Source organism: Heptranchias perlo, chromosome 33, assembly GCF_035084215.1.
Source record: "Heptranchias perlo isolate sHepPer1 chromosome 33, sHepPer1.hap1, whole genome shotgun sequence".
NCBI lineage: Eukaryota > Metazoa > Chordata > Chondrichthyes > Hexanchiformes > Hexanchidae > Heptranchias > Heptranchias perlo.
In genome coordinates this window covers 8713584-8739600 of record NC_090357.1, presented here as the reverse complement: position 1 = coordinate 8739600, position 26017 = coordinate 8713584, and the positions used below count along the sequence as shown (strand labels likewise).

General features: G+C 43.6%; 2 protein-coding genes across 3 annotated transcripts in view; one reads left to right on the top strand and one right to left on the bottom strand.

Moving 5' to 3' along the window:
* The first annotated feature begins 1322 nt into the window (after positions 1-1322).
* LOC137301454 (palmitoyl-protein thioesterase ABHD10, mitochondrial-like) lies at positions 1323-21654 on the top strand. Of its 2 annotated transcripts, none has more exons than XM_067970956.1 (6): positions 1323-1541; positions 5233-5379; positions 6572-6748; positions 11792-11903; positions 16873-17010; positions 18523-21654. In XM_067970956.1, exons 3-6 carry the CDS (start codon positions 6576-6578, stop codon positions 18868-18870), a joined length of 771 nt encoding a protein of 256 aa, XP_067827057.1. In that variant the 5' UTR covers positions 1323-1541; positions 5233-5379; positions 6572-6575; the 3' UTR covers positions 18871-21654. The 2 variants fall into 2 exon arrangements, with proteins under 2 accessions (XP_067827057.1, XP_067827056.1); XM_067970955.1 differs by lacking the exon at positions 1323-1541 and adding an exon at positions 1549-1650.
* Positions 21431-26017, bottom strand: part of sidt2 (SID1 transmembrane family, member 2) — a 63986-nt gene continuing 59399 nt past the window's right edge. The window contains exon 26 of the mRNA XM_067970954.1: positions 21431-26017. Coding sequence (XP_067827055.1) covers positions 25955-26017 — 63 coding nt within the window. The 3' untranslated portion in view covers positions 21431-25954.

The following is a 26017-nucleotide window of genomic DNA, read 5'->3' as shown; positions in this document are numbered from 1 at the left end:
CCTGGTGATTTGAGTGGATGTTAAAAGATTCCATAGCATTTTGTTGCTGGTGGAAAATAGCAGCTGTGTTTGCCTCCACAATTAATTGTGTGAAACACCTTCTGATATTTGCACCTGATAAGACACCACACAAATACAAATATTATTTTTCTTATAGTATTGTATGTCCCTGCCATAACCAGGTTATTGTTACAACAGCATTCAATCCTGTTTTATTCATCTTCACCTTAATTAGAAGCAAACCTCTACTGATTTTTTTTAAAGTGCCTTGAGGAGTTAATTAAATAAGAGAATCACCACAGAACAAATCAATTACATGCTAAAATAAAATACCGATTGTTTCAGAACCAACAAAGGATAACATGTGCAACAAATTAACTGGGAGAAAGGTAAGATCTCAGCAAGATCATGTTAAATACCATTAATAATCACCACTTTCCTTTATTATAATCTATACATCAACAATTTTACATAGGACACACACTTCCTGTCCACAAACCTTACGTCCAGTTGTCACAATTTTTGTTCATTCTTTTCTGTCAACATTTATCATTGTGAATTGCTACGTCAACATGTCACATTCAATTTTGCTATGTCAACCATCTCAATGTAGTTGCAGACTCAGACTACTAGATGTCTCTGTAGAGCAGGTTTCTGGCTGAGGGAGTGCTGCACTGTTGGAGGTGCTGTTTTTTGGATAAAACGTTAAACCGAGGCCCCGTCTGCCCTCTCAGGTGGATGTGAAAAATTCAATGGCACAATTTTGAAGAAGAGCAGGAGAGTTTTCCCTGGTGGCCTGGCCAACATTTATTTCTCACACCACTAAAACAGATTATCTGGTCATTATCACATTGCTGTTTGGGGGACATTGCTATGCTGAAAATTGGCTGCCACATTTTCTACATTACAACAGTGAATGCACTTCAAAAGTCCTCCATTGACGCTTTGGGACGTCCTGAGGTCATAAAAGATGTTGTATAAATGCAAGTCTTTCTTTTCTTTATATTCATTAACCGAATGGGGGCAATACCACATGCAATTTACTATTATTCATTAAATATGCTAATATTAGGCAAAAGGGTGAATGAATTAACATACTAGTAAATGAATAGCTTAATTCAATGCCTTGTTCAAATGATTTCAGTATTTAATTGAAATTGTCAATTGATTTTAAAAGGCTCAATAAACAAATGAGCGCCTTAATGCATTACCAACAACAAATAATGAACAGAAATAAACAGAGAATGAATAGCTGAATAAATAAATAGATTAAACAGAGGAACGCCCTAATAAAGGATCGATACAGCCAAAAAGATCAATGAGTGACCCACTCTATCGAGTGTAGCTGTGAAATGAATGAACAACGGAAGGGAAACAAAACAAAAAGAAAGAAAGAAAGAAAGAAAGGAAGGAAAAGAGAGAATTAAGTAAGAAACAAAAAGAAATCGCGAGAAAGGGAACCAGAGAAAAAATAAGGAGAAGGACGTCCCTTGTGTTTTGTCCCTGTTGACTGGCCGTAGCTGTTGCTCAGCTAAATTAGGGTAGGTGAAGGTTCTGGTTTCCTTCTGGTCCCGGGCCGGGTCCCGGTCCCTCTCCCGACAGCCGCAGGCTGGCACTGGGACGGCGGAGCGGGAGCTGCGGCTGCCTGCGGTGAGGGAGGGAGGGAGGGAGCGGTGTGGGATGGAGGGAGGGAGCGGTGAGGGATGGAGGGAGGGAGGGAGCGGTGTGGGATGGAGGGAGGGAGCGGTGTGGGATGGAGGGAGGGAGGGAGCGGTGTGGGATGGAGGGAGGGAGCGGTGTGGGATGGAGGGAGGGAGCGGTGTGGGATGGAGGGAGGGAGCGGTGTGGGATGGAGGGAGGGAGCGGTGTGGGATGGAGGGAGGGAGCGGTGTGGGATGGAGGGAGGGAGCGGTGTGGGATGGAGGGAGGGAGCGGTGTGGGATGGAGGGATGGAGGGAGGGAGGGAGCGGTGTGGGATGGAGGGAGGGAGCGGTGTGGGATGGAGGGAGGGAGCGGTGTGGGATGGAGGGAGGGAGGGAGCGGTGTGGGATGGAGGGAGGGAGGGAGCGGTGTGGGATGGAGGGAGGGAGGGAGCGGTGTGGGATGGAGGGAGGGAGGGAGCGGTGTGGGATGGAGGGAGGGAGGGAGCGGTGTGGGATGGAGGGAGGGAGGGAGCGGTGTGGGATGGAGGGAGGGAGGGAGCGGTGTGGGATGGAGGGAGGGAGCGGTGTGGGATGGAGGGAGGGAGGGAGGGAGGGAGGGAGGGAGCGGTGTGGGATGGATGGAGGGAGGGAGGGAGCGGTGTGGGAGGGATGGAGGGAGGGATGGAGGGAGCGGTGTGGGAGGGATGGAGGGAGCGGTGTGGGATGGATGGAGGGGTGAGGGAGGGAGGGAGCGGGAGGGAGGGAGCGGGAGGGAGGGAGCGGGAGGGAGGGAGCGGTGTGGGATGGATGGAGGGAGCGGGGAGGGATGGAGGGAGGGAGGGAGGGAGGGAGCGGTGTGGGAGGGAGGGAGCGGCCGGGGTTCGAGCCTCCAGGGCCTGGGGAAAGGAAACAGCCTGATTTCCAATAAGAGAGAGATAGGGGTTGAGTCAAGGCTGTCAACCGGGAGAGAGATTTATTGATCACAAAAGAGTGAAGACCCAATTTAAACACACGGGAGGTGCAATTTTTGAAGCGTGATCTATAATCAAAAAGACCAGAGACATTCTTCCCCTTATGTGGTGCTGAGCTGCACAAACCAAGAGGACCCCAACAAGCCCCAATCTCTGCTCTGAGTTGAGTTTACTGATCTCAGACAGACCAGAAATAGTGGGCATAATATTTATGCTCACCCTTGGGCCAGGGAGGGATGAGGGAGAAAGGATTAGAAGGATATGCTGATAGGGTCAGATGAGGAGGCTCATGTGGAGCATAAACACCAGCATGAACCTGTGGGGGTGAATGGCCTGTTTCTGTGCTGTGAATTCTATGTATGTAATGTTCCTGCTCCTGATAGTTATCCAACCAGTCCAGCTGTAAAATGTGTGTCTGGACATTGGGTGAAGACCGTGTTGGATCTGGTTGTGACGCCTCCCATGGTAAAACAGCTTGCTTGAGATTCACTGTCCAGACTTCCATATGGAAATGTCAAGGCGCCGGTGGGAGGGTGGCATCTGCGTAACTGTAAACAGCAGGAGCCGGGGCCTTCGAGCGAGGAGTGGAGCAAACTCGATGTAAAAAAACTTCAGTAGATTAAAGTAGTTTACATTTTCAAACCAAAATGACTTGAGTGTCATTCCTAATGAGTGAGGCTCCCCAGGGGCCAGCAGGCCTGCGCTAAATGTCAATGTGCACATTTCTAAAAAGGAAGAAACTAATATTCTTTCCTTTTCCTGTACTCACAGGCACAGATAGGGCAAAGGTTAGTTGTGGCTCTTTCCCCTCCCTCAGCTATAATAAAATTTTCAGGAAATGAATTGTTTACCTGCCCATATTGGATTAGGAACTAGAAATCACTCTCCAGTCTTTGGTCCTTCAATGTCCAACAAAATTGTAATTTATAGCAGAGGTTCCCCAACTCTTTTTGCTGCCCCATCCCACTCAGATTCATGTCCCATGTGTGCCCCCCCCTCTAAGAAACAATACATTGCAGTCGAAGATTTTTGTCAGAATGTGAACCCCAAGTCCAAGTAGGAAGGATTGTATTTTCCTTTTGCCCAGCTCCACTTGTTCCCTTCCCAACATCTGCAACTTTACTCCTCAAAAAATGCTCCATTCACAATTATCAAACACTTAACATCATGCACAAAGCTAGGGGGCGCTGACATTGTGTGAGCTCATTGGTCAATGATGCTTGGGCACCATGCACCATTAATCTGGGGATTTGAGGGATAAAACCCATGTGTCATTCTGTCCGCCCGATAACCTCATCGTGACCCCCCCAACTTGAAAAGCAATGGTTTATAGCATTAATATCCAATGTAAATGCTTCTTGGATGTTGTTCAATGGCGGAGTAGGCCTGAAGGGCCGAATGGCCTACTCTTGCTCCTATTTTCTATGTTCTCAGGCATCCTGAAGTACAGGAGCATCATTTTTTTTTAAAAAGCACCTTTTTTTAAAAAAAAGTGATTTTTGCACTAGTAGTTCGGCATATAGTTATCATTTTGTTATTGAGAAATTTAGATGAAGGGGCAAGGCCCAAGTTGCAACACACTGTCATGGCTACAAAGAATGCAAGAAAGGATGCACTTAAGGGGAAGCTAGATTAAACAAATGAGGGAGAAAGGAGTAGAAGGATATGCTGCTAGGGTTAGATGAAGAGGGGAGGGAGGAGGCTTTTGTGGAGTGTAAACACTGGGATAGACTAGTTGGGCAAGTTTCTGTGCTGTACGTTCTATGTAAAATCTGCTTGTGACATACAGTGCCAAATGATTACTATTACATTGACTCTTGGGTAATTTTAATCTAACCTGTCCGGTGGGAAATGGGAGGGTTCCAGTCGCTGCCTGTTTTACACCCCTCCCGATTTTACTCTAGTAATTACTATTTACTCTAGCCCATTTCCTGCCCAGAGGGTTAGATTTTTTTTTTTTAAAAATTGTTCTATCGACTGTTTTCATGTGGAATCTAACCAGTGTCTTTACCATCGATTGCCCACATAGCTAGAGCTAACACTGACATTCACATAGCAACAGTAACAGGCTGTGACATCTTTTCTACAGGTTTATTCAAATGAAGATCTGCAATTGAATATTAGGAAATCCTATGCCCAGTATAACTTATACAGATGAAGCTGGATGGATAATTGTAGAATACTGTTTTTGTCCCATTATGAGGATGACAAGCCATGCAAATCATGAGTTATGAAGATTAATGTTTGCCTTAACGAGATTATTTAATTTACCTCATGAGCAGAGTCACTGGTTTATGGTAACAGAATTTGACTTACTGAGTTTTTATTGCATGTGATTCCTGAGTTTTACCAGTGTTTTGGGGATCATTGTTTCACAATTCCATCCATTTCTGTGCCAATTGCAAATCACTGGTCTTCATGAGTTAATTTTTAAAATGCTGGTTACTCATTAATGCTGTAGAGTCTCCTGCTTGAAGCTGTTGTGCTTGTGATGCAGATATCTGAGGAGCAGGAACCTGATTTTGACGTTTTATCACTCTCACTCTATTATATTCTCAAATAAAAAAAACTGGGTTATACCACAGTCACTTTCTGATTCTGAATTTTTAAAATTCCAGTTCATCGCATTTGTCTGATTTTGTCTGCTGATCCATGGAATGCTGTTGAACTAGTTTGGCTCCTTTGCTACATACTGTTCTGGAATTTTGAAACTGGCTGAGTACAGTAACAGATCACTTAAATTAAAAAAAAACATTTTAACACAGGTAAGATTTGCAAGTTAATTCATTTATTATATCAAATAGCTTGGAATTGGGGGACTAGGTGGTGCAATGGGTTAGTGCTGGCCTTTCACCTCTGCGATCTGTGTCTGAATCCAGTCCAGTCTAAAGGGATGAGAATCTCCTGGTGCAGTAGGGGATGCCCTTCTAAGGATAGGGTTAAAGTACATTGTTGGGGCATATTAAAAGGAGCTTGGCTCTGTTTCTGGCTGTGCTGTACCTGACCTGGGAGCGTTTGGTGCTGACGCTAGATGTCTGAAATTGAAAGTGTCCCATTCCCCATAACTTGCTGGCAGTATAACCTTACCTTGATGAGCATGCAAAAGAAAACAGAACTACAGAATTGATACTGTTGGCTTAGATTTGACTGCAGTTGTTACTAAGAATGGTACTTGTCTTCATGCTACTGGAGTGTAGAGGGAAGGGAATAATGGGGCTTAGGTTCTGATCCCATGGTACCATCCATTATCAAAGGACATCGTTCTGTATATAGAACCATTCTATATATCAGTTTAAACTCTGTATTGTGCCAATGTCTGCATGCAAGGAACAAAAGGAATGGTTTTGAGGTGAACTTCTCGTTCCCTACTGCCCCTGTTACATTACAGCGCTACTGCTAGTGACATCCCTGACTATAGCGACAGATATGATGTAAATGAGGCAGACGATGCTGCTATAGGAGGAGCCTAGGACCTCCTGAGATGATGGTATCCCGAGACTCCTTCGGAGGCAGCTGTGCCACCAGCACTGAATGAAAACATCTGGCAACAGTGGCATCTGTCTGGCCAAGTACCAATAAGCTAATGCACACACAGTTGCATAAAGTTATAATCTTGCACATGTAAAGTTGTTTCAGAGTTGACTTAAAATTCGCCTTGTTACGTAAATAGTGCAAATTTCAGGACATAGTAAAGAAAAAATGAACTTGCATTCATGACCTCAGGATGTTCCAAAGTGCTTTACAGCCAGTGAATGCTTTTTGTTTTGAAGATATTAGAACTACCTTTGTTTTAGAATGTAAAGGGACGTCAGCTACTTTGGGCTATAGTGGAAATAGGGCAAAAAAAAAATGAATGACTTCAGACTGTTGTCTTGTACGTTGCGCTGGGTTTGTTAGTAATATGTCTCTAGTTTCAGCAGCGAATGACTTCTACTGTTTTGTTTCTTCGTGTTACAGAGCAATGTCTTCCGTTCAGTTCCTCACAAGGCTGCCCTTGCCTCGTTTGGCCTATCACAGAATTTCTGCGCAGAACCCTGGAGTTGTGTTCCTGTCAGGATTCAGGTCCACTATGAATGGAGAGAAAGCATTGGCTTTGGAGGAGTTCTGTCGTTCCGCAGAGCGCTCCTTTGTCAGGTACCGTCTCAAATTTATGAACTGTTTTTAAACAAAGGTCGCTACTTGGAATGGGCTTCTGGGTAGCTTAGTGAAGGCAAAAACTGTGCAATCATTCAAGAGGCAGGTAGATACGATGAAGTGGGACTGGTCAATGAAGTCTGGCATGCACTCGTGATAGCTGGAGCATCATGACTAGACATTTCCTAGGCCCCCACTCCCCCATCACCCCCCCCCCCCTCCCAGCCCGGCAGCCACGTAATCTCCTGGGAGAGGCATGGATGAAATAGGTGGGCTGAATGGCCACCCTTATCTGTACTTACTTTCTGATCTTTATAGTGAACTGATTATAAGAAAATACATGGGATTATTAGCCACCTAGAGCAGCTCCCACTTCATCCCCATTCATTGAGGACGTAAGCTGCCAAAATTGCTGTTTACCTGAATTATTGGAGCATGAATTGTGCTGTGATATCACTGAACCTTTAGATCATTTATTTACATTTAGATAATTTATTTACAGTTACTAGAGAAAATGAAAAGTCGTATCTCAAATTTTAGCTTTCAAAGTGATTTATATAACTGGTCACACCCTTCTTGTCCCAGCGTCTCCTCTCGGGTGCTAGATCCACACACACAGGAGTGCACGTCTGCATAATCTCCAGCACGGTGAGATGGGCTGAGTGACTTCCCTCGGTGCTGCAATTTTATATCTGGTTATGAGACAGGAAGAGGCCTCAGAGATGAATGAATAACAAGATAGATTGCCAAAATATTTAATTGTTGGAAACATAAAGCAAGGAAGAAAGTAAATGGCTTGATATAGTCTAGTGTGGTGAAATCATTGTTGCAGTTGGTTGTATCCCTCTCAGTTATCATGCTTGCTCAGCTCAAACATTGACGTTTAGATGTTCCTGCAGCCAACGAACTCCACTAATCAAATTGACCAATTATGTAAATAAAACAGAATAGTAAGGATGCAGGGAGGATGTTCCCGGTGGCTGGGGAGTCCAGAACTAAGGGTCACAGTCTCAGGATAAGGGGTACGCCATTTAGAACCGAGATGAGGAGAAATTTCTTCACTCAGAGGGTGGTGAACCTGTGGAATTCTCTACCACAGAAGGCAGTGGAGGCCAAGTCATTAGATGTATTCAAGAAGGAGATAGATATGTTTCTTAATGCTAAAGGGATCAAGGGATATGGGGGAAAAGCGGGAACAGGGTACAGAGTTAGACGATCAGCCATGATCATTTTGAATGGCGGAGCAGGCCCAAAGGGCTGAATGGCCTACTCTTGCTCCTATTTGCTATGTTTCTAAAACAGACACTCCACATAATGTCCTGCTGACTTAATCTACAAAATGTTCCCCATTTAAATTTATATTTGTTTTTGATATAAGTTGTTGGAGATCTGGTCAGCTGCTTTTCACTCTTATTGCTCAAAATGTTTGGCCGCTGGACTAAATCAGCTCTGTTGAATGCATTACTAAGCACTCAGAAAATATATTTCCTCTGTAAATATCCTGATAAGCACATGAACTTTTAAAGTGACATTTATTCTATGAATTAGATTTAATATCAGGTAATTATTAACATTTTAAATAGCTCCTTTATTAAGCACATGTTTATAATTTCACTGCACATTGCACACACAATCTCCTCCCCCCCCCCCCCCCCCCCCACAACATTCAACGTTTTGAGATCCTACAACCTACTCCTGGCATCCATTGTGCTTGATGGCCTGTTCCACTGGTGATACCATAGCGAAAGAAAGAACTTGCATTTATGTAGCACCTTCCAAGGCCTCAGGACACTTCAAAGCGCTTCGCAGCCAGTGAAGAACTTTTGAAGTATAATCACTGTTGTAATGTTGGCAAATGCCAACTTGTGCACAGCAAGATCCCAAAAAAACGAGATAATGATCTGCAATTGATGATGTTGGTCAAGGGATACATGTTGGCCAAGGAGACCAAGACAACTCCCCTGCTTTTCTTTGAAGAGTGCCATGAGATCATTTATGCCCACCTGAGGGGGTACGGACTGGGTCTCGGTTTAACGTCTCATCTGAAAGACAGCGCCTCCAACAGTATAGCACTGAAGTGTCAGCCGAGATTGTGCTTAAGTCTCTGGAATGGGGCTTGGTCCTTACAACCTTCTCACTCAGAGATGAGAGTGCTATCACTGAGCCAAGGCCGACATTGCATTACATAGAGGGTGATCAACGGCTGGAATGGGTTGCTAGGAAGTGTGGTTAAGGCTATGACATTTCATATTTAAATATCACCGTAAGTATTTGGCAGCAGAATTTACATTCAACACTGATGAAGGGTTATAAAATTTATACCATGCCCTATGCCTAGAGCTGTGGGACTGTTACCAAAGGGAGTATTTCACAGGAGGAATGCTTTTTAAATTGTACTTGTAATGCTCAAAGTCTGGCCAAAGAAATTTATGAGGCTTGAAACATCTGAGAGTGTACAGCTTCATGAAGACAGACCTGGGGGACTAACTAGTGCTGGTAATGGGTATGAGAGGCCACCCTTTGCACTGCTCCACCAGTGAATCTTTAGTGTTCATCATGTAACAACTTCTGAGAGATACTAGAGCCTTTGAAGAGAATGAAATTCCTGTTTTCAAGAAAAATAGGAGGTTGCCTGTTTGTCTCTCTAATTAATGAACTGCTAGCTTTCTTGTATATGAAAAAGGACAGAGAAAGACAAGCTGGTCCATCCAGCCTGTCTCATCTTGGCAGGGTCACCCACAATCATGCGAATATCCAGACTTTGTAACGTGTAATGTGCAGGGATGGCAAATTATGGGGAAAAAACATGACCACAAGTTTTTTTTATTAAGTCAGGGATTTGACCCCATTATTGTACTCGAGCTACAAACCAAGCTGATGCTTTCAATATCTGTAGTGTGTGTGTGCTTAAAAAAGGACTTCACATTTTAAAAAATAACATCTGGGTGCTTTATTAAAACCAGACTCATCTACATCTGTATGTTTCCCATTGTGAACTGTATGCTTTGCTACAGTTTCCATGGGAACAAACAAATATATGCTCAATAATCATGCAAAAGTCCCACATGCACTTAACTCATATGTTTAATTGATAAAACCTGACAGAATTGATAGTCTGAGGGCCGTCACATGTAAAGAAATAGTTTGACAGCCTTTCGGGCTGAATGATGCTGCAAAGCATTGCAGCTTCACTGAGTGGCGAGACTCACTCGTGGTTCTCTGCGTGGTGCATTTCCAATCTTAACCGAGGAGAGGCAGCTGGTGGAGATCAGGCACTTTCCCACACAAAGGGAGGCAAGATCAGACGGTGAGTCACTCTGGGCCACTCTCTCTCGCTCCTCATAGTGGCCGATTTCAGAGAGCGTTGCGGTTCCGTTTTTTTTTTACAAGCACTGCCTTGGCGCTCAAATGACTCGTCAACAATTTCCATGAGTGGACTGCATCCATTACAGACCGAAATCTCTGACTTTTGCTTTCTGCTTAGCAGAATTAACGTAGTGCAGGTCTAAGAATTAACCCCGATTGCAAAGATTCCTGCTACATCTTCAGTCTTTCAAAATACTTACTACAGGCTACGGCAACTAATCAAATTTATTTGCAAATAAATAATTTACAATGCCAAAAATATTATACAGTGCAATAAATGTATATTTTTTTAAAAATCAGGGAACAGTCCACAAGGGGTTAATTTACAATTTTCACATTTTCTTCAGTTAAAAATATTTTAGCGGATACTTTTTCCAATAGATTCTTTCAGGTCTTCCTTCGTGTTATATGTAATGCGACAGTTTCCTCATGAACTATCATGATGTCTTACAATAAAATATTTATGGAGTTCGAGGTAAAATTAAACTTCAGTGGGGGTGCAAAAGAGGTAGTGGTGGTGGGGAATTGGTTGCCCGTTGTACAGCCGGTTTGATTTTCCTTTCTGTTGACTTCAATAGAAAGGAAAATTAGGGGATGAAGGGTGTAATACAGGCAGCCGATCCACTACTGCCCATTTTGCCACCCACCAAAATTTAATTTTACCCCCTTTGCGTCTTGGCAAACACCAGAAATCCAAGCAGAATTGCTGAACCTGGAAAGATTCTCTTTTTTTTTAAATATACCCTTAGTTGCTTTGAAGAAAGGACTATCAATTAATCATGATCAACGTAACAATACTGTTTTCATATGTGACAAGGTTGTAGATTTCTGTACTTTTATTTCCTTAAGCTTGTACCACATATATCATTAAAGAAGATCATAATGAACACATTGTCTGCAGCTTTAGCTAGTTCAACACTTCAGTGTCTGCGGATCCTGGGAATCATAACATTAATTGTCCACAACAATTTAAAGCACGTAATCGAATTCACACGTGGATGAGAGAGTTCTGTGACTGTACGACAGACGAAGGGTCTCTGAGCAGCCATTTTAGATTTTAGTAAAGTGAGCAGAGACCATCTTAGATCTGGAATTCCACAGCTCTTTAGCACGCTTACAAATCCAACAGTGAATTACTTAAAATACAAAGATATGACTGAACATTTTAAGCATATAAAGATGCACCCTTTGATCTCGGCTGATTTGGAAAAAACGGGGGTGGAGATTGATTTATCTATCTAGCTAAGATTAAAAACAATCCAGTATTAGTTTCACAAGTTGTGACAATGGGCATTGCCAGGAGGACTGGGAACAGACTTGTGGTCTGTCCAAAGATTTGCCTGATGAAGATAAAAAGACAGGACTAGGCTAGATTCCAGTGCCCTCCCCTCTGCATTGGAAGTCCAATATTTTACAGTCAGGCCACCCACAGGCTCTAACCTTAATATAATTCCATCTCTGATGAAACATGTTATCTTACCACAGCTGCACTGTAGTAACTTTGCATATTTTAATGATGGAAAGTTAATACTTTTAGTTTAAAATGCAGAGGTTCCGAGGGTCATGATACAGGATCGTGTCTGTGTGGAATTTCGTCTAAAATAAGAGTTTAGTTTGGCAGAATTTTTTTTTATCAGGCAATCAGTCATCTGGCAGAGTCTGTGCTTCTTTGTCTAGGTTTGATTATACAGGCTGTGGCAGTTCAGAAGGAAATGCCGTGGATTGCTTGTTGGGAGATTGGAAGAATGATGTGCTAACAGTCTTGGACAGTCTCACCGCAGGACCTCAGGTTAGCAGTGGAAACCCGTGTGTTATAGCTGCATTATTATCTTTGTTCATTTACCAAGTTGAATTTGACTTCTTTTTCCCTACATTAATTGTGAAATAACAATTATTTGTTCGTTTCCCCCCCCCCCCCACTTTGTCTTCCCTCCTGTCCCCCCCCCCCCCCGGAAGAAGGCCATTCATGGTGGGGTACAGTTCCATGGGCACTGACAGCTCTCCAATGCCTCGCTAAAGCCCCTTTCTTCAGCTGTGAGCCTGAATAGTGAGCATTGGCATTCAACTGTATAGTGTTAACATTCTCATCCTTGTATTCAAATCCCTCCATGGCCTCACCTCCTCCCTATCTCTGTAATCTCCTCAGACCCTCTGCGTTGCTACAATTCTGGCTTCTTGCGCATCCCCCATTTCCATCGCCCCACATTGGCGGCTGTGCCTTCAGCCGTCTAGGCCCTAAGCTCTGGAATTCCCTCCCTAAACCTCTCTGCCTCTCTCTTTCTCCTCCTTTTAAGACGCTCCTTAAAACTTACCTGTTTGACCAAGCTTTTGGTCACCTGTCCTAATAGCTCCTTACATGGCTCAGTGTCAAATCTTGCCCAATAACGCTGCTGAGAAGCACCTTGGGACGTTTTACTATGTTAAAGGCGCTATATAAATGCAAGTTGTTTGACAGCTGGGCCTGATACCGGTTACACACATGTTCCGGCAGGGACACTGAGGCCAAATGTAGCATCCCTACTGACACCTCAGCTGATTTCTGTTAACTCAACACAGTTTAAGGATTGAACCTTGGATTTTGCTGATCCCTGTGACTCAGTACCACATAGCCCATCATGCAAGCTCCCAATCCCTTGGTTGTTGATGCTTTGATCTGGATATGTGCTTGATTGATTGTCAAATTGAGGACTCCTGCTTAGGGTGGCATGGGAGTGCAGAATATTGGATTACCAATGCACTGTGCCACTTCATAGGACCCAGAATGATGCCCACAGTTAACCTTGGCTAGAGACAAAATGCCTCATTGTCATGAGGAAAAATCAGAGAGTTCTCATGCATAAGCTTCCAATAGTTGTCGTAGCGTGGGTGTCACCTGAAAGATTGTTTAAAAAAGTATTCTTGCTTTCTATTTTAGTTCACTCTGCACCAGTTCAGTTACACCGTCTGATCCATATGAAAATGATAGTCGTCATTCATGTGTGAACCTTGGCTGGCTATTCAACCACTGGGCCATCACAGCCAAGCCTGGTCCTGCCCTCACTCGATGCCCAATCAGCTACACTGTACGGCAGAGTTCAGTCGATGCAATTGGGAGCGTGAACTCTGGCTCATTTCCTAACTTGGGGCACTGTGGCCGATTAATAGCACCCCTGCCACGATCTGAAGGTCACACCTGAATTTCCTGGTTTGTGCTGCTCAGAGTCAGAGACTCCTGAGATATCAGAAAACAAAATTTTTTTAAGCATTCAAAACATAAATGTTTTTTAGTGTACACTGATTACATTTTTTTAAACCCCTCTCTGTTTTCTACCCTCTTTTAGACATCCACAATGAAATATGGAGACAGAGAGATTTTCCTTGGATAGAGATTTTAAGCATTCCCTCTCCTCCCTGCAATCCAACATTCTGGAGCCAGGAGGGTGGCAGGTTGCGTTCCCTGGTCTCTGACAGAGACATGCTATCAGGAAGCTTCACCTCCCCCACCCCCCCTGCCCCTTGACCCCTCACTGACAGCCCAGTCGAGATGGGATGGGTTTAAGCATGTTAATAGCAGGCCGCCCTTTTGGTAGAAATATAATCCTGAATGGGCTGGAATGCAATTTGAGAAATTATATGAATAAAATTAGAGGGAAAATCTCTTTACCTGTGTATTTAGTTATGTGGATAGACTGGAGAAGCTGGGGTTGTTCTCCTTGGAACAGAGGAGATTTGTTAGAGGTATTTAAAATCATGAACGGCCTAGACAGAGAGAAACTGTTCCCCTTGGCGGAAGGGTCAAGAACCAGAGGACGTAGATTTAAGGTGATTGGCAAAAGAACCAAAAGGTGACATGAGGAAAAACTTTTTTACGCAGCGAATGGTTAGGATCTGGAATGCACTGCCTGAGGGGCTGGTGGAGACAGATTCAATCATGGCCTTCAAAAGGGAACTGGATAAGTACTTGAAAGGAAAAAATTTGCAGGGCTACGGGGGTAGGGCAGGGGAGTGGGACTAGCTGAATTGCTCTTGCATAGAGCCAACATGGACTCGATGGGCCGAATGGCTTCCTTCTGAGCTGTAACCTTTCTATGATTCTAATATTTACAGGGCAGGCACGCTATCTGTAACTCTTAAAGGGATATTGCAGCCCCTGTGAATTGATAGCCAGAACTTGGGAGCTGTGTTTCTGAACAAGAGGCTCTAAGGTTTCACTGCAATGTTGTTCTTTAATTTGCACAGTGAAAAATTCTCATGTGCAAGAAATATGCAACCGCTATGTTGAAATGTCGTTGTGCTACTCAAATGGGACAGGCCAGCGACAAAAATAACATTGAACCAGCCAATTTAATATCCCTCTTGAAACAGCTGTCGTTGCTTTTTGAAAGAATACTCTGGGGAAAGGCTATGAATAATGTGCTTGTGATGCTTACCTGAGGATTTGGCAGTTTGTTTTGGGCGAAAATAAAACATTTCAAACTTATTTGCTGGCGATCTCCAATGGTTTTTGTGGCAGAAACTTTTGCCCAGTGTGGTATATTCAGAGCAGAAGATCCCAGGTTGTTCCTAATTGGTGCTGAGTTACATAGAAACATAGAAAATAGGAGCAAGAGTAGGCCATTCGGCCCTTCGGGCCTGCTCCGCCATTCAAAATGATCATGGCTGATCGTCTAACTCAGTACCCTGTTCCCGCTTTTTCCCATATCCCTTTAGCTAGCTTAGTTAACTAATATCAGCTGGGGCAGCACTGGGCTGCTACAATTGACCTCAGTACCCTTGGGCTAGAGTGGGGAGAAATCATCACTGGTTCCTACTCCTGATCACTATTCAGTGTTCTCTCCCGGAGAGTGCACTTGTGCAGATGTCAGGCGGGGACTGGATCAGGCTCGGCTGTGACGCCCTCCACTGTCGAATAGCCAGACAACACTTACTATTTGGGCTCTCGCAGGTAGAATGGCCACTTGGGTGATGTACCGGAGGGCAGCCAACACCCGTGGAACTGTACTCAACAAGGCTTTCAGGAGAATGGGCGGGTGGGTGGGTTGGAGAATTGGAAGACCAGAACATTTTTATCCAATACGGGCAAACTGTTAAAAAGTGTGAACACTGTGATAATCAGCCTGACACATGGGAAGGCCATTTGTAGATTACAAACTCTGATAATATCGGTACAGGCACATTTGTGATCTAAAAATGGCCTTCCCATGTGTAGGCTGGTTATCTCGGTGCTACTGCGCTCCAGAACGACACAGGATGTCACGGGAGTTCTGGTGGAGCCACATCCAGCCCACCTCAACCTGAAAATAAAATGTTATCACAAGAGTGCACAGCTGTGTCAGTAGGCAGCCCCTGAGATGAAAATGTGAAAGGATGACTCCCTGGGAGGGCAGGGAATTGCTGGAATAAAATGTTAGTTTCAATTAACACTTAGCCCAGTTCTGAGGTCAGAAGGTTTATCACACTTGGCGTCCAGCACTGTTAGATGATCTCACGTCAATGAGATACAGTCATCTCAATGCACATCCAGGTTACAGGCTCACACAGTTAACGCAGGTAATTTTTTTGCAGAGAACTGGCTAATACTTGGGTAAAGCTGAAAGTGAGATTTTTTTTTTTTCTGAAGCTTCCCCGAAGTATAATAGAATAATTCACAACTTTATGAACATTAATGATACAGAGCTTGCTCCAGTATACTAGTATTGTACAGAGTTAGCTGCAGAACGCCGGAGCGGGTGTGGGGATGGCGGTGGCACGCCGGAGCGGGTGTGGGGACGCCGGAGCGGGTGTGGGGACGCCGGAGCGGGTGTGGGGACGCCGGAGCGGGTGTGGGGACGCCGGAGCGGGTGTGGGGACGCCGGAGCGGGTGTGGGGACGCCGGAGCGGGTGTGGGGACGCCGGAGCGGGTGTGGGGACGCCGGAGCGGGTGTGGGGACGCCGGAGCGGGTGTGGGGACGCCGGAGCGGGTGTGGGGACGCCGGAGCGGGTGTGGGGACGGCTGCGGCACTTCTCCATTGTCTTGGAGTCTCCAGGAATTAAAGATTCATCTCCTGGACACTGCTTCCAGCAACTCTGGAGAAACATTGTTGGCGCATTTAAATAATGGATTTAAAAAAAAAATTCTTTATCCACTTTCAGTTATTAGTTATGAAAATATTGATGATGTGGAGATGCCGGTGATGGACTGGGGTGGACAAATGTAAGGAGTCTTACAACACCAGGTTATAGTCCAACAGCTTATGGACTATAACCTGGTGTTGTAAGACTCCTTACATGAAAATATTGGGAGATGGGGAAAAAAAGGCTGTTTGACTGACATTCATGAATCATCCAATCGGCTAACAAAAAGTCTGTTCACTTTCCAATTGGTGTGGGACGATGATGTGCCCTGAGGATGGTGTGTCGAGCGGCCAATGGTGGGAACGGGGTGGTTGTAGGTGGAAGGGTCATGTGATGATACCTCCAGGAATACATCCAACCAGAGTTGGCAACCCCACTGCGTCACACAAATACATGTACCGAGTTGCCTGTGCTACGCTAGTGGCATTGTTTGATCTTTTACATCTCATTTCCACTTCCCCCCCCCCCCCCCCCCCCCCCCATTGACATTTAATACAAAATGTAAAGATTGTATTTGGGGGGAAAAAACGTCCATTACTACTTTTTTTCCACTGATTCTTTAACATCTCAGGGTAGGGGGTACAATGTTTTTTTTCAGTGTTCGTTTCACTTGACCATTGTCCTCAATCACTTATTTCCTTCATCCTCTACTCTCAATATTTCAGATAGTTGTTGGCTCCAGTATGGGAGGATGGCTCATGTTATTGGCTTCCCTTGCTAGGCCGGAGAAAGTGGCTGGAGTGGTTGGCATAGCAACAGCTGCTGATTACTTTGTAACTGCTTTCAAACAGCTCCCCCTCGAGGTAAGAGAATCGAAAAACATTTAAATACTTAACACGAATTAAAAAAAGGGGGAAAAAATGCAAATACTGCATATCTTAAATGAAGGCAAAAAATGCTGAAAATACACAGCATCAGTAAAGAGACAAGACAGGTGAACGTTTAGAATTTCTGATTAAGGGTACATGCCCAAAACATGTCTTATTTTCTCTTTTAAAGGCGCTGCATTTGCAGCAATTTCTGTTTTTATTTTGGATAATTACATACTTGCTGTAAGTATAGGTTGTCAGTGTACTGTTCTCATTCACTCCCTTGACACCTTCTGTAAACATGCAATTTCAGTATACTATTCACATTATAAATGTTCAAAGTATAACATCTTATGGCAACCTGCTTATTTATCAGGACTGAACTGTACAGAGACATTCCTGCTTTGGTCTCGGTATAACAGGGTGTATATGTAATATGACGTACTGGTGCTGAATTTCATTTGCAGCTTTTAATATTTCCCATCATTATCTACTTTTATTGTAACTATAATTTTGCTTTTAGTTACAAAAAATGTGGTCCCATCTTCAGGGAGTTAAGACCATCCCACATTACATTTCCTTCCAATTCCCCAGATGGTTGTGCTTTTTATTCCAAGTACTGTACTGCCCCATTTTATATTTAAAAAAAAACAAATGCATAAACATGTTTATCTGAAAATGTCAAATGTCTCCTGTCCTGTTTGCAAGGCTGCCCCAAAGTTGCTGTATTGAGAGCAATGGATGCCAGGACCTTAACTGATCAAAGTATGCTATCGGCTAGATATTTCAAATTAAAGTTACTTGCCCCTCCCTAGGCTTTGCTTCCCCTTTAGGTAGCATTTAAGTATTCGCACCTTCGCACAGCGCTGTCACACGTAAAGTTACATCGAAACTATAGCACAGAAACAGGCAATTCGGCCCAACTGGTTTATGCTCCACACGAGCCTCTTCCCTCCCTACTTCATCTAACCCTATCAGGATACCCTTCTATTCCTTTCTCCCCAATGTGATTATCTAACTTCCCCTTAAATGTATCTATGCTATTTGCCTCAACTACTCCTTGTGGTAGCGTGTTCCACATTCTAACCACTCTCTGGGTAAAGAAGTTTCTCCTGAGTTCCCTATTGGATTTATTAGTGACTATTTTATATTTATAACCTCTAGTTTTGGACTCCACCACAAGTGGAAACATTTTCTCTACGTCTACCCTAACGACCTCTATTAGGTCACCCCTCAGCCTTCTCTCTTCCAGAGAAAAGAGCCCCACCCTGTTCATCCTTTTCCTGATAAGGATATCCTCTCAGTTCTGGTATCGTCCTTGTGAATCTTTTTTGCACCTTCTCCAATACCTCTACATCCCTACTGTAATATGGAGATCAGGACTGTGCACCGTGAAGCCAGATGGAATGTGTCACCACGCCCTTGTAATTTGAGTTTTATTATAAATGCTCCTCACTTCATGCACGTGCCCAGTTTCTGTTGTTTTTCTTCTTCTTTCATTTTCAGTTGAGAAATGAAGCCGAGAAGACGGGACAGTACAAGATGCCGTCCAAGTACAGCGCCAGTGGCTTCTACCCCGTGAAGTATGACTTTATAAAGGAGTCAGAAGAGCACTGTGTGCTACAAAGCAGCATCCCGATCTCGTGCCCGGTCCGACTCATCCACGGCATGAAGGATGACATTGTCCCCTGGCAGAACTCCATCAAGGTGGCGGAACAACTTGAAAGTGACGATGTGGACGTCATCCTTCGAAGGAACGGCGACCACCGCATGTCACGGAGTGATGACATCAAGCTGCTGATTACTGTTGTTGGTGACCTAATGCACGAGTTAACCAAAAAAGATGTGAAATGACAAACTTTGTGTTGGAACTATTGCTGACAATGTTAACTCCTTGGCTAAAATAATTAGCCCAGGGCTCCTCCTGCCTTTTTTGTTGTAGTAGAGTTGGGATAAATTAAACAGCAAGCTAACGAACTAACCTGCATGTTCCCCTTCAAGTCACACACCATCCCCACTTGGAAATATATCGCCGTTCCTTCGTCGTCGCTGGGTCAAAATCCTGGAACTCCCTTCCTAACAGCACTGTGGAAGAACCTTCACCACATGGACTGCAGCGGTTCAAGAAAGCGGCTCACCACCACCTTCTCAAGGGCAATTAGGGACGGGCAGTAAATGCTGGCCTTGCCAGCGACGCCCAAATCCCATGAACAAATTTTTTAAAAAGTGAAATCCTTAGATTGAGGGAATGTGGTTACACAAAATCCCTACAGTAGCTCAGAGCTTTGAATAACTACCTATAAATCCTCACATAAAAACAGTTTTACTATTGAATTTCTTCACCGGTGCAAGGCTACTTTAAACAAATTAGAAAGGATGTGTAATATATACAAGGCTCTTAAAATTCCCTTACTGTTGTGCTTTAGACCTGGCTTGAGGAAAGAGGCAATTCCCTGGTGTAATGCATTACAACAGTGACTACACTTCAAAAGCACTTCATTGGCTGTAAAGCGCTTTGGGACGTCCTGCGGTCATGAAAGGCGCTATATAAAGGCACATTCTTTCTTTCTTCATACTAAAGCAGACAGTCTAAGATTCAATCCCTGGACTATGCTGTTAGATTATCTCAGCCAGGGTAGAGATTGATATAAATCATCATCTTAATTTGCGGTGACGAGATCATGATATCCTCTCTCTTCAATCACCATTACTTCATATCTCTTTATAGTAACTATTAATTATCAGGTTTGTTTCATTGAAACTATAGTCTAGATGCTGGCGAATGAGTGTAAGGCTTTACATGAGGAATGGTGAATTTTTCCCTACTTTGCTATTTACAATAACTAAGCACCCTGAAAAAATCTCACTGCACAGTTTAGAGGCCTGTGTAGTCCGATGTCAGTCACATTAACCCATAAGGTTGGATTTTTGTCATCACCCCCTGGTCGATAACCTACTGGGATGGATGGCCAGTCCTTTATAGACCTTATCTAAAATCAGAAGGGTGGGGGGTTTGTAAAAGGCATGCGATCTGCTCCACTAGATCACCACCCAACTGGTGAAGATGAAAATCTACCCCATAATATCAAAAGAAGCAGCCTGCATAAAAATAAAAATTGTAAAAGCCTCTTGGGAGTGCTTAAAAACATATTGTGGAGGTGGAATTATTCCTGTCGTCAGTTTGCACGAGTACAAAATGAGATGGTCACTGCATAGTGACTTAGGAATAGGGACCTTTGCTGATTTTTCTCCTTTCTAATGAGAGAATCTGAGGTCAATTATATTGCCTCTACTGCTAACCCACCTGAGATCAGCTATCTCGACATTAAACCCTGGGAATGGAAGCTAGAAACTCTGATCTGTGTTGCTTGGTACCACATTGGGTGATGCACTTACCCTATGGAGAATGAATCGTTTTTATTTATGATATAAATAGTATTTATAGCATCTGCTCTCCTATGGAGTTGCTAATGATGAGCCGGAGGGAGTGGTAAGAACTTGGCTGCTGAAAAAATTTGCAAAGAAGTGTCTAAGAGATGTGCTGAGAGACAGTGAAGCAAATTTTTTTTGATTGTTTCCTGGGAAATTTCATGTGATGGACACTTTGTGCAATGGATGTGCACTAAACATGACTTTTGACATTCCTGAAAGTCTCAATTTGTATTAATGCCATTGCAAGGTATTTAATCTGCAATGGGCATTTCTGTCTGTGTGCAATTTGCACATAATCATACGGCAATCCTTTCTATAGGGGTTCTCCCCATCTCCTGCCGAAAGGGAATTTCTGCCGAAGTTATGGAGATTTTGGGGACCGTTGCAGAAAATCTACCCCATAGAATTTTACAGGTGCATCATGCCTGTGTCAGCTCTCTGAAAGAACTTAGTCCTATTTCCCAATGCCATTTAAAATGTTTCATTCTTAAATATTTATCACTTCCCTTTTAAAAGCAAAAAAGATAATTACCGAGCACACGTCAGCGTAGCTCCCACTGATGTACCTAATGTGCCACAGCATGGAGTCTTGTACGCATAATTCCCCAAGTGCCAAGTTCCCAATCGTGGCCTGAGCCATTCTCACACTGCTCTCCTCCCCAGCATCAGGGAGCCTAAGTTAAGGAGGAAGGGGAAAAAAAAAATCAATCTGGGGTTACTGCTGCTTATCACTATCCAGTAATCAGGAAGGTTTGAATCTGTAGATATCAGGCGAGGCTGGGTTTGGGATCTGATGTGATTTCCTTTCAACATCAAATAGCCTGCCAATATTTACTGTCTAGTTTCACACATGAAGAATAGCTACTTGGGAGAGATACCAGAAAGTGGCCACTGCTCATGGATCTTTAACAGCAACAGTTAGTGTTTCCAGACAAGGGGTGAAAAGTTGGAAAGCTAAAAAGATAGTCTCATTGACACAAAGTCGGTTTTGGATTTTATTGTATCTGAACGGTTTTTTGTTACAACAATATATGTTTTACAGAAACAAAGCTGTACAGTAAGAAGTAAAATTAAATAACAGTAAACGTAACAGACAATTTTTAATAAAGGCCCCAAACTGTGAACAGCTGCTACACAAACAAAGGCAAGATCATTCTTTGCGTTTTGTAAACATAAAGTGAAACCTCCAACCCTTTGGCTCCACAAGGCTTCGTTTGTTTTTTTTTTAAAAAAAGCCCAAAGAGAATGTTGAGGACAAAGAGTAAAGACAGTCCTGGGTCTTTGGGTGATGTGCACACACCAGATCACTGGCACAGTTAACACAAATCGAAGCCTAAAACCAATGTGGACGGCTCCTTGGCTGAGTTCGACCTACATTGTTTGACGGTTCTGATTCAGAGCGCAGCTACATCTTTAAAAAAATGCCTCATTAAGAAAAGATTTCAAATGTCTCAATATTGAGCAATCCACTTGGAAAGCACCCAGAAATCAAATATATTATAGGTCGGCACAAATTCGTATCTTCCCTCACATCACTCCATTAATGCAGTTCTCTTCCCCCTCCCCCCCGCCCTCCCCGACTAGCCAGACACTCTGTTACAACAGATAACATTGGTAATAATCCACAAATTCACCCTAGGGTTCCCTAAACTACCATCGTCTGGTTAGACAACTGAATCCTACGGAGCACGATAAGCACATCAAGAAAGCTAAAGGGCTATAATACAGATTTAGTCCAATAGGCTGACCTATTATTGCTGCTTCAGATTGGTTGTGCATCTTTGGTTCTTAAATTGAACTGATGTCTCCATAACAGAACACGTCCTTGACCTGGCGTAACCGTGAGCATTTGATGCGACATTATTTCCTATTAATTTCGAGAATGCCCACCCCCCTTGTCAAAAAGGACTTCTATTTTTGAATTAGATTTGGCTGCACCATGGAATCTAAATCTGTAAACAGTAGTCTCCAAAATTGGAATTCAAAGGGTGCGGGACAGTACAACAATTACCATTGGTTCTGAAGTCAGAAGTAGTCTAAAGCTGGGAAATATCCACAATACCTCTCGTGTAGTTTGTGTTCGAGCTTTACTGATGGACGACAGTATTTGGCCGCTGATAAAGCTCACGAAGGTGATAAGGGATGATCTTCACCGACCAGTGAAGCATTATAGAGTGGAGTCTGACAAAGGTCAGTGTGCTGGGCGTGTTAGGAGGTCTCCAGCACTGTATACGTGTGTTCCAATCCCTTTCAATCTTCTAAAGAGAACATTTCCAATGCTGACATAGCAGTACATTTTTGCAAGTGGATAATGTCAGCCCCATAGGTTAGGATGAGCAGGAGACTGCCTCACTGGCACAGTATATGTCTTCGGATGGATCTGGCTGTTTCAACCGTAAATGGAGATCGCTACCACAGCCCTAATGGTAAACTCCGAAGGGAAAATCTTTCATTACCATAGCAGAAACCGAGACTATCGCTTTGGACAAATTCAATCATTGGTTGCTGCAGGGGATCGGGACAGCAACAAGCTGTTCTGATACATAGAGACTAAAGGAAGAACAAGCTTACATTCTTTTCACCATCACCAATATTGCTTAGTAACTGGCCAACTGTTGGTGCCATTCAATCTGGGCAATATGACTGCTCTCATCTTGGAAACATGTACTTTGATTTTTCTCAACTGCACCTTGTAAATCATATTTCAACCGTTTAAAAGCAAACTCTAGATTAATAACTGTTTTCCCACCTACAACTGTATAGTGCTAATATACTCGCAGCCCTGAGCTTGTTTCAATGGTAAACATCAAAAATAATACTTCCCACAGCTTCCCTTCTCCTCAGCCAAAGGAATGCTGGCACTATCAGGTGACTGGAGTCACCCCAGCCCCCAATGCCCACATCAGCACCCCAAGAGATACGGACAAAATCTAACCCATACTCAGTAAGCCATAGGCCCACCCTCCTCCGCACCAACTCTAGCCTCCCCCAACCATCAAGGAAAGACGCTTGCTCTGTCAACTCTCCGTAATGAAATGTAGAACTCTCCAAGAGCCTCAATATGTGTATCTGCAAATACCACGGAATATAAAATACCAGAATGCACGGAAGTGTTTAAATTTTACTGAACTCAAATAGGAAGCTTTTAAAAAAAAAATAAACTTACCAAAAATTTTTGCTGTCTAATTCCTCGAGCCAACCTAGGGTAGAATTTTCATTGCCGAGCATTTAGGCACTTTACAATCTATAATCGCAGCAGGACGAGGCATTTAATGCAGCAGTATTCCATTTATAGCAGCATTTACTATTCATTTTTTTAAAAAGGCAGAGTCTGGCTATCTGATTGACGACGGGTTTAACTTTATTCTTCCTGTTCTGATAAACAACACAGTAACTTTGTAGGGCTCATTCACTGACATTCTGTACCTACATATTCCTTATATTATGAATGTAATGTATGACAATGTGCTATAAATAGAGCAAGCAATTTTGTTGCAGCAAGTGATCCGAAAACAGAACCTGGCGTTTGCACTGTCTCGGGGGCATTTTATGCAAACTTGCATCCTCGGGCAATAAACTATACGACACTTGGTAAGTGTAGAAATTTGTGGGATTTCGTGCCAAACCTCGAGCCCTGCTTAGAACCGAAGAACGATTGCAATAATAAAAGGAAATGTACATCAAAACAGTACTGGAGCCCTCAGTCACATTTCCCAGTGGGTGAGCTCGTTAAAAGCGGCATTGTCATCACCACCGTTGCCTCTATTTGAAGTGGGTATCATCACTAAGCTGATAAAACTCGGTGTGTACCCTATTTAAGTCACTTTGAAAGCTGTCTTGACAGAAATGGACCCCGTGAGTTATAAATGTACCCATACACATCACATTATGAAGCTATATCTGCCATTACAGAGCTTTATGGGCATCTAGCAGCTACAGAAAGAAGCCTTTAGAAATGGACGCACAGATGATAAGTGTTGTAGTTATAACATGTGGAATGCACATAACATATCCACTGCATGTAATCATACTGATCGATGAGGGCACCAGCTTCTCCTGGGCAGGTTTGGGTAACTCAATCTCTCAGTGGCAATTAATCTGAGGACATTAAAGAGTGCACAATGAGAAATCATGGATCCACACCTTTACCCACAGTGTGCTTGCTACAATGCAAGCTGTGCCCCAGTACGAATCATGATGGATTTTACAGTGCAGAACATACTGGCCTGAGAACTGACCCTCTGGGGGAAATTTCCCAACCAGAGTACAATATAACATTAAGATGGGTGAGTGAATATTTTCATGTTACACCCAGCGAAAGCACCAAATATTCTCAGATCACACGCACATTAGATATAATGTAAGGATGCCCTCAGTGTATGCTAGATGAACACGGGGTTCCCATTACAGTGTACCCCAACTTCAAAACTTAACCTTCACAGCAGAACACCACCAGCAAAAGTTTTCATTTATTACAGATCATAGTTTCATTATTCCTTTTGGCAAGATTCGGGAACTGGTATCAGTTTTTGTGCTAGGAGCTGGATTGAGACATTCCATTTTACTTGTGACAATCGACAGAGAGACAACGTTCATCACCTCTGCCTGAGCTCATGAATTTGCAGAGTTATTTTTGAGAATTTACTTTTTCTGACCCTAATTACCCACCCCTCTCTCCCCACCCCAACCCACATCTATACCTAAGCTAAACTGCCAGACCAACATACTGGTCACAAATTCCTCCACAGCTTCTAAAGCCAATGCTGCCCCACAGATGGGTGAGCACGAGTTCAGTGTGACTGAGCTAAGATGAACGGGGCCGCCAATCTTCCACACGACGGATGCACCCAACACAGCGAGCAGGGTGTAGTTCCAATCCACCATCAGGACCACCGACGCCCACAAACACAGGAACATCCGTTACCAATGGAGTGACAAAGCACAGAAAACAATTTTTCTTTTAAAGCCAGGGATGTCTTCTTTTTTCAGTCCCGTACTCTTCCCCCTGTTAATACAGTTTCGGTTAGAACTGGCAAAATGAAACAAGTGCAGACAAAAGTTCTGCCACTGAAGAATATCCGTTTCCATTTCTGCCGATAAGACCTGATTTTATTCCAAAACTTGCGCTAAAATGGATTTCTTCAAACACAAGAGCCGCCTCTTAAAAGTAAGGTTGGCAAGGAGATAGCGACAATGGCGTGTCTTGTAGGGTAAGGGACTGATCAATGCAGGAGAAGCCAACAGTCTCTCGTCATCTCAGCAGCACAATGTCTTAAGCTGAAGGCCGATGCAGTGGCACAAAGGCCTCCAACAAAAAGGTTGCTTTAAATGCAAGAGCTGGCAGCCTAAGGGCGAGTGCAATGCAACTGGCTCATGAGGTCCCCATCGCATCTGAAGCTCTCTTGCACTGCGAGTCCAGTTTCTCTTGTCGCTCCAGAGGAACAGGCCTCGGGTAATGAAAGTCTGCTGTGCAGCCGGTGTTTCTGAACATTTGTTGCGACAGGGATTAGAAGACATAGATTTTGTCTCTTTGCACATGATCCAGATCTTCATCCAGGGTCAGCAAGAT

Bases quoted from the DNA above. Each gene is read 5' to 3' on its own strand.
- LOC137301454 (XM_067970956.1), top strand. From the start codon at position 6,576: ATGTCTTCCGTTCAGTTCCTCACAAGGCTGCCCTTGCCTCGTTTGGCC. The intron at 6,749-11,791 runs GTACCGTCTCAA...TTCTTTGTCTAG, and splicing joins GCAGAGCGCTCCTTTGTCAG to GTTTGATTATACAGGCTGTG. The intron at 11,904-16,872 runs GTTAGCAGTGGA...TCAATATTTCAG, and splicing joins GTCTCACCGCAGGACCTCAG to ATAGTTGTTGGCTCCAGTAT.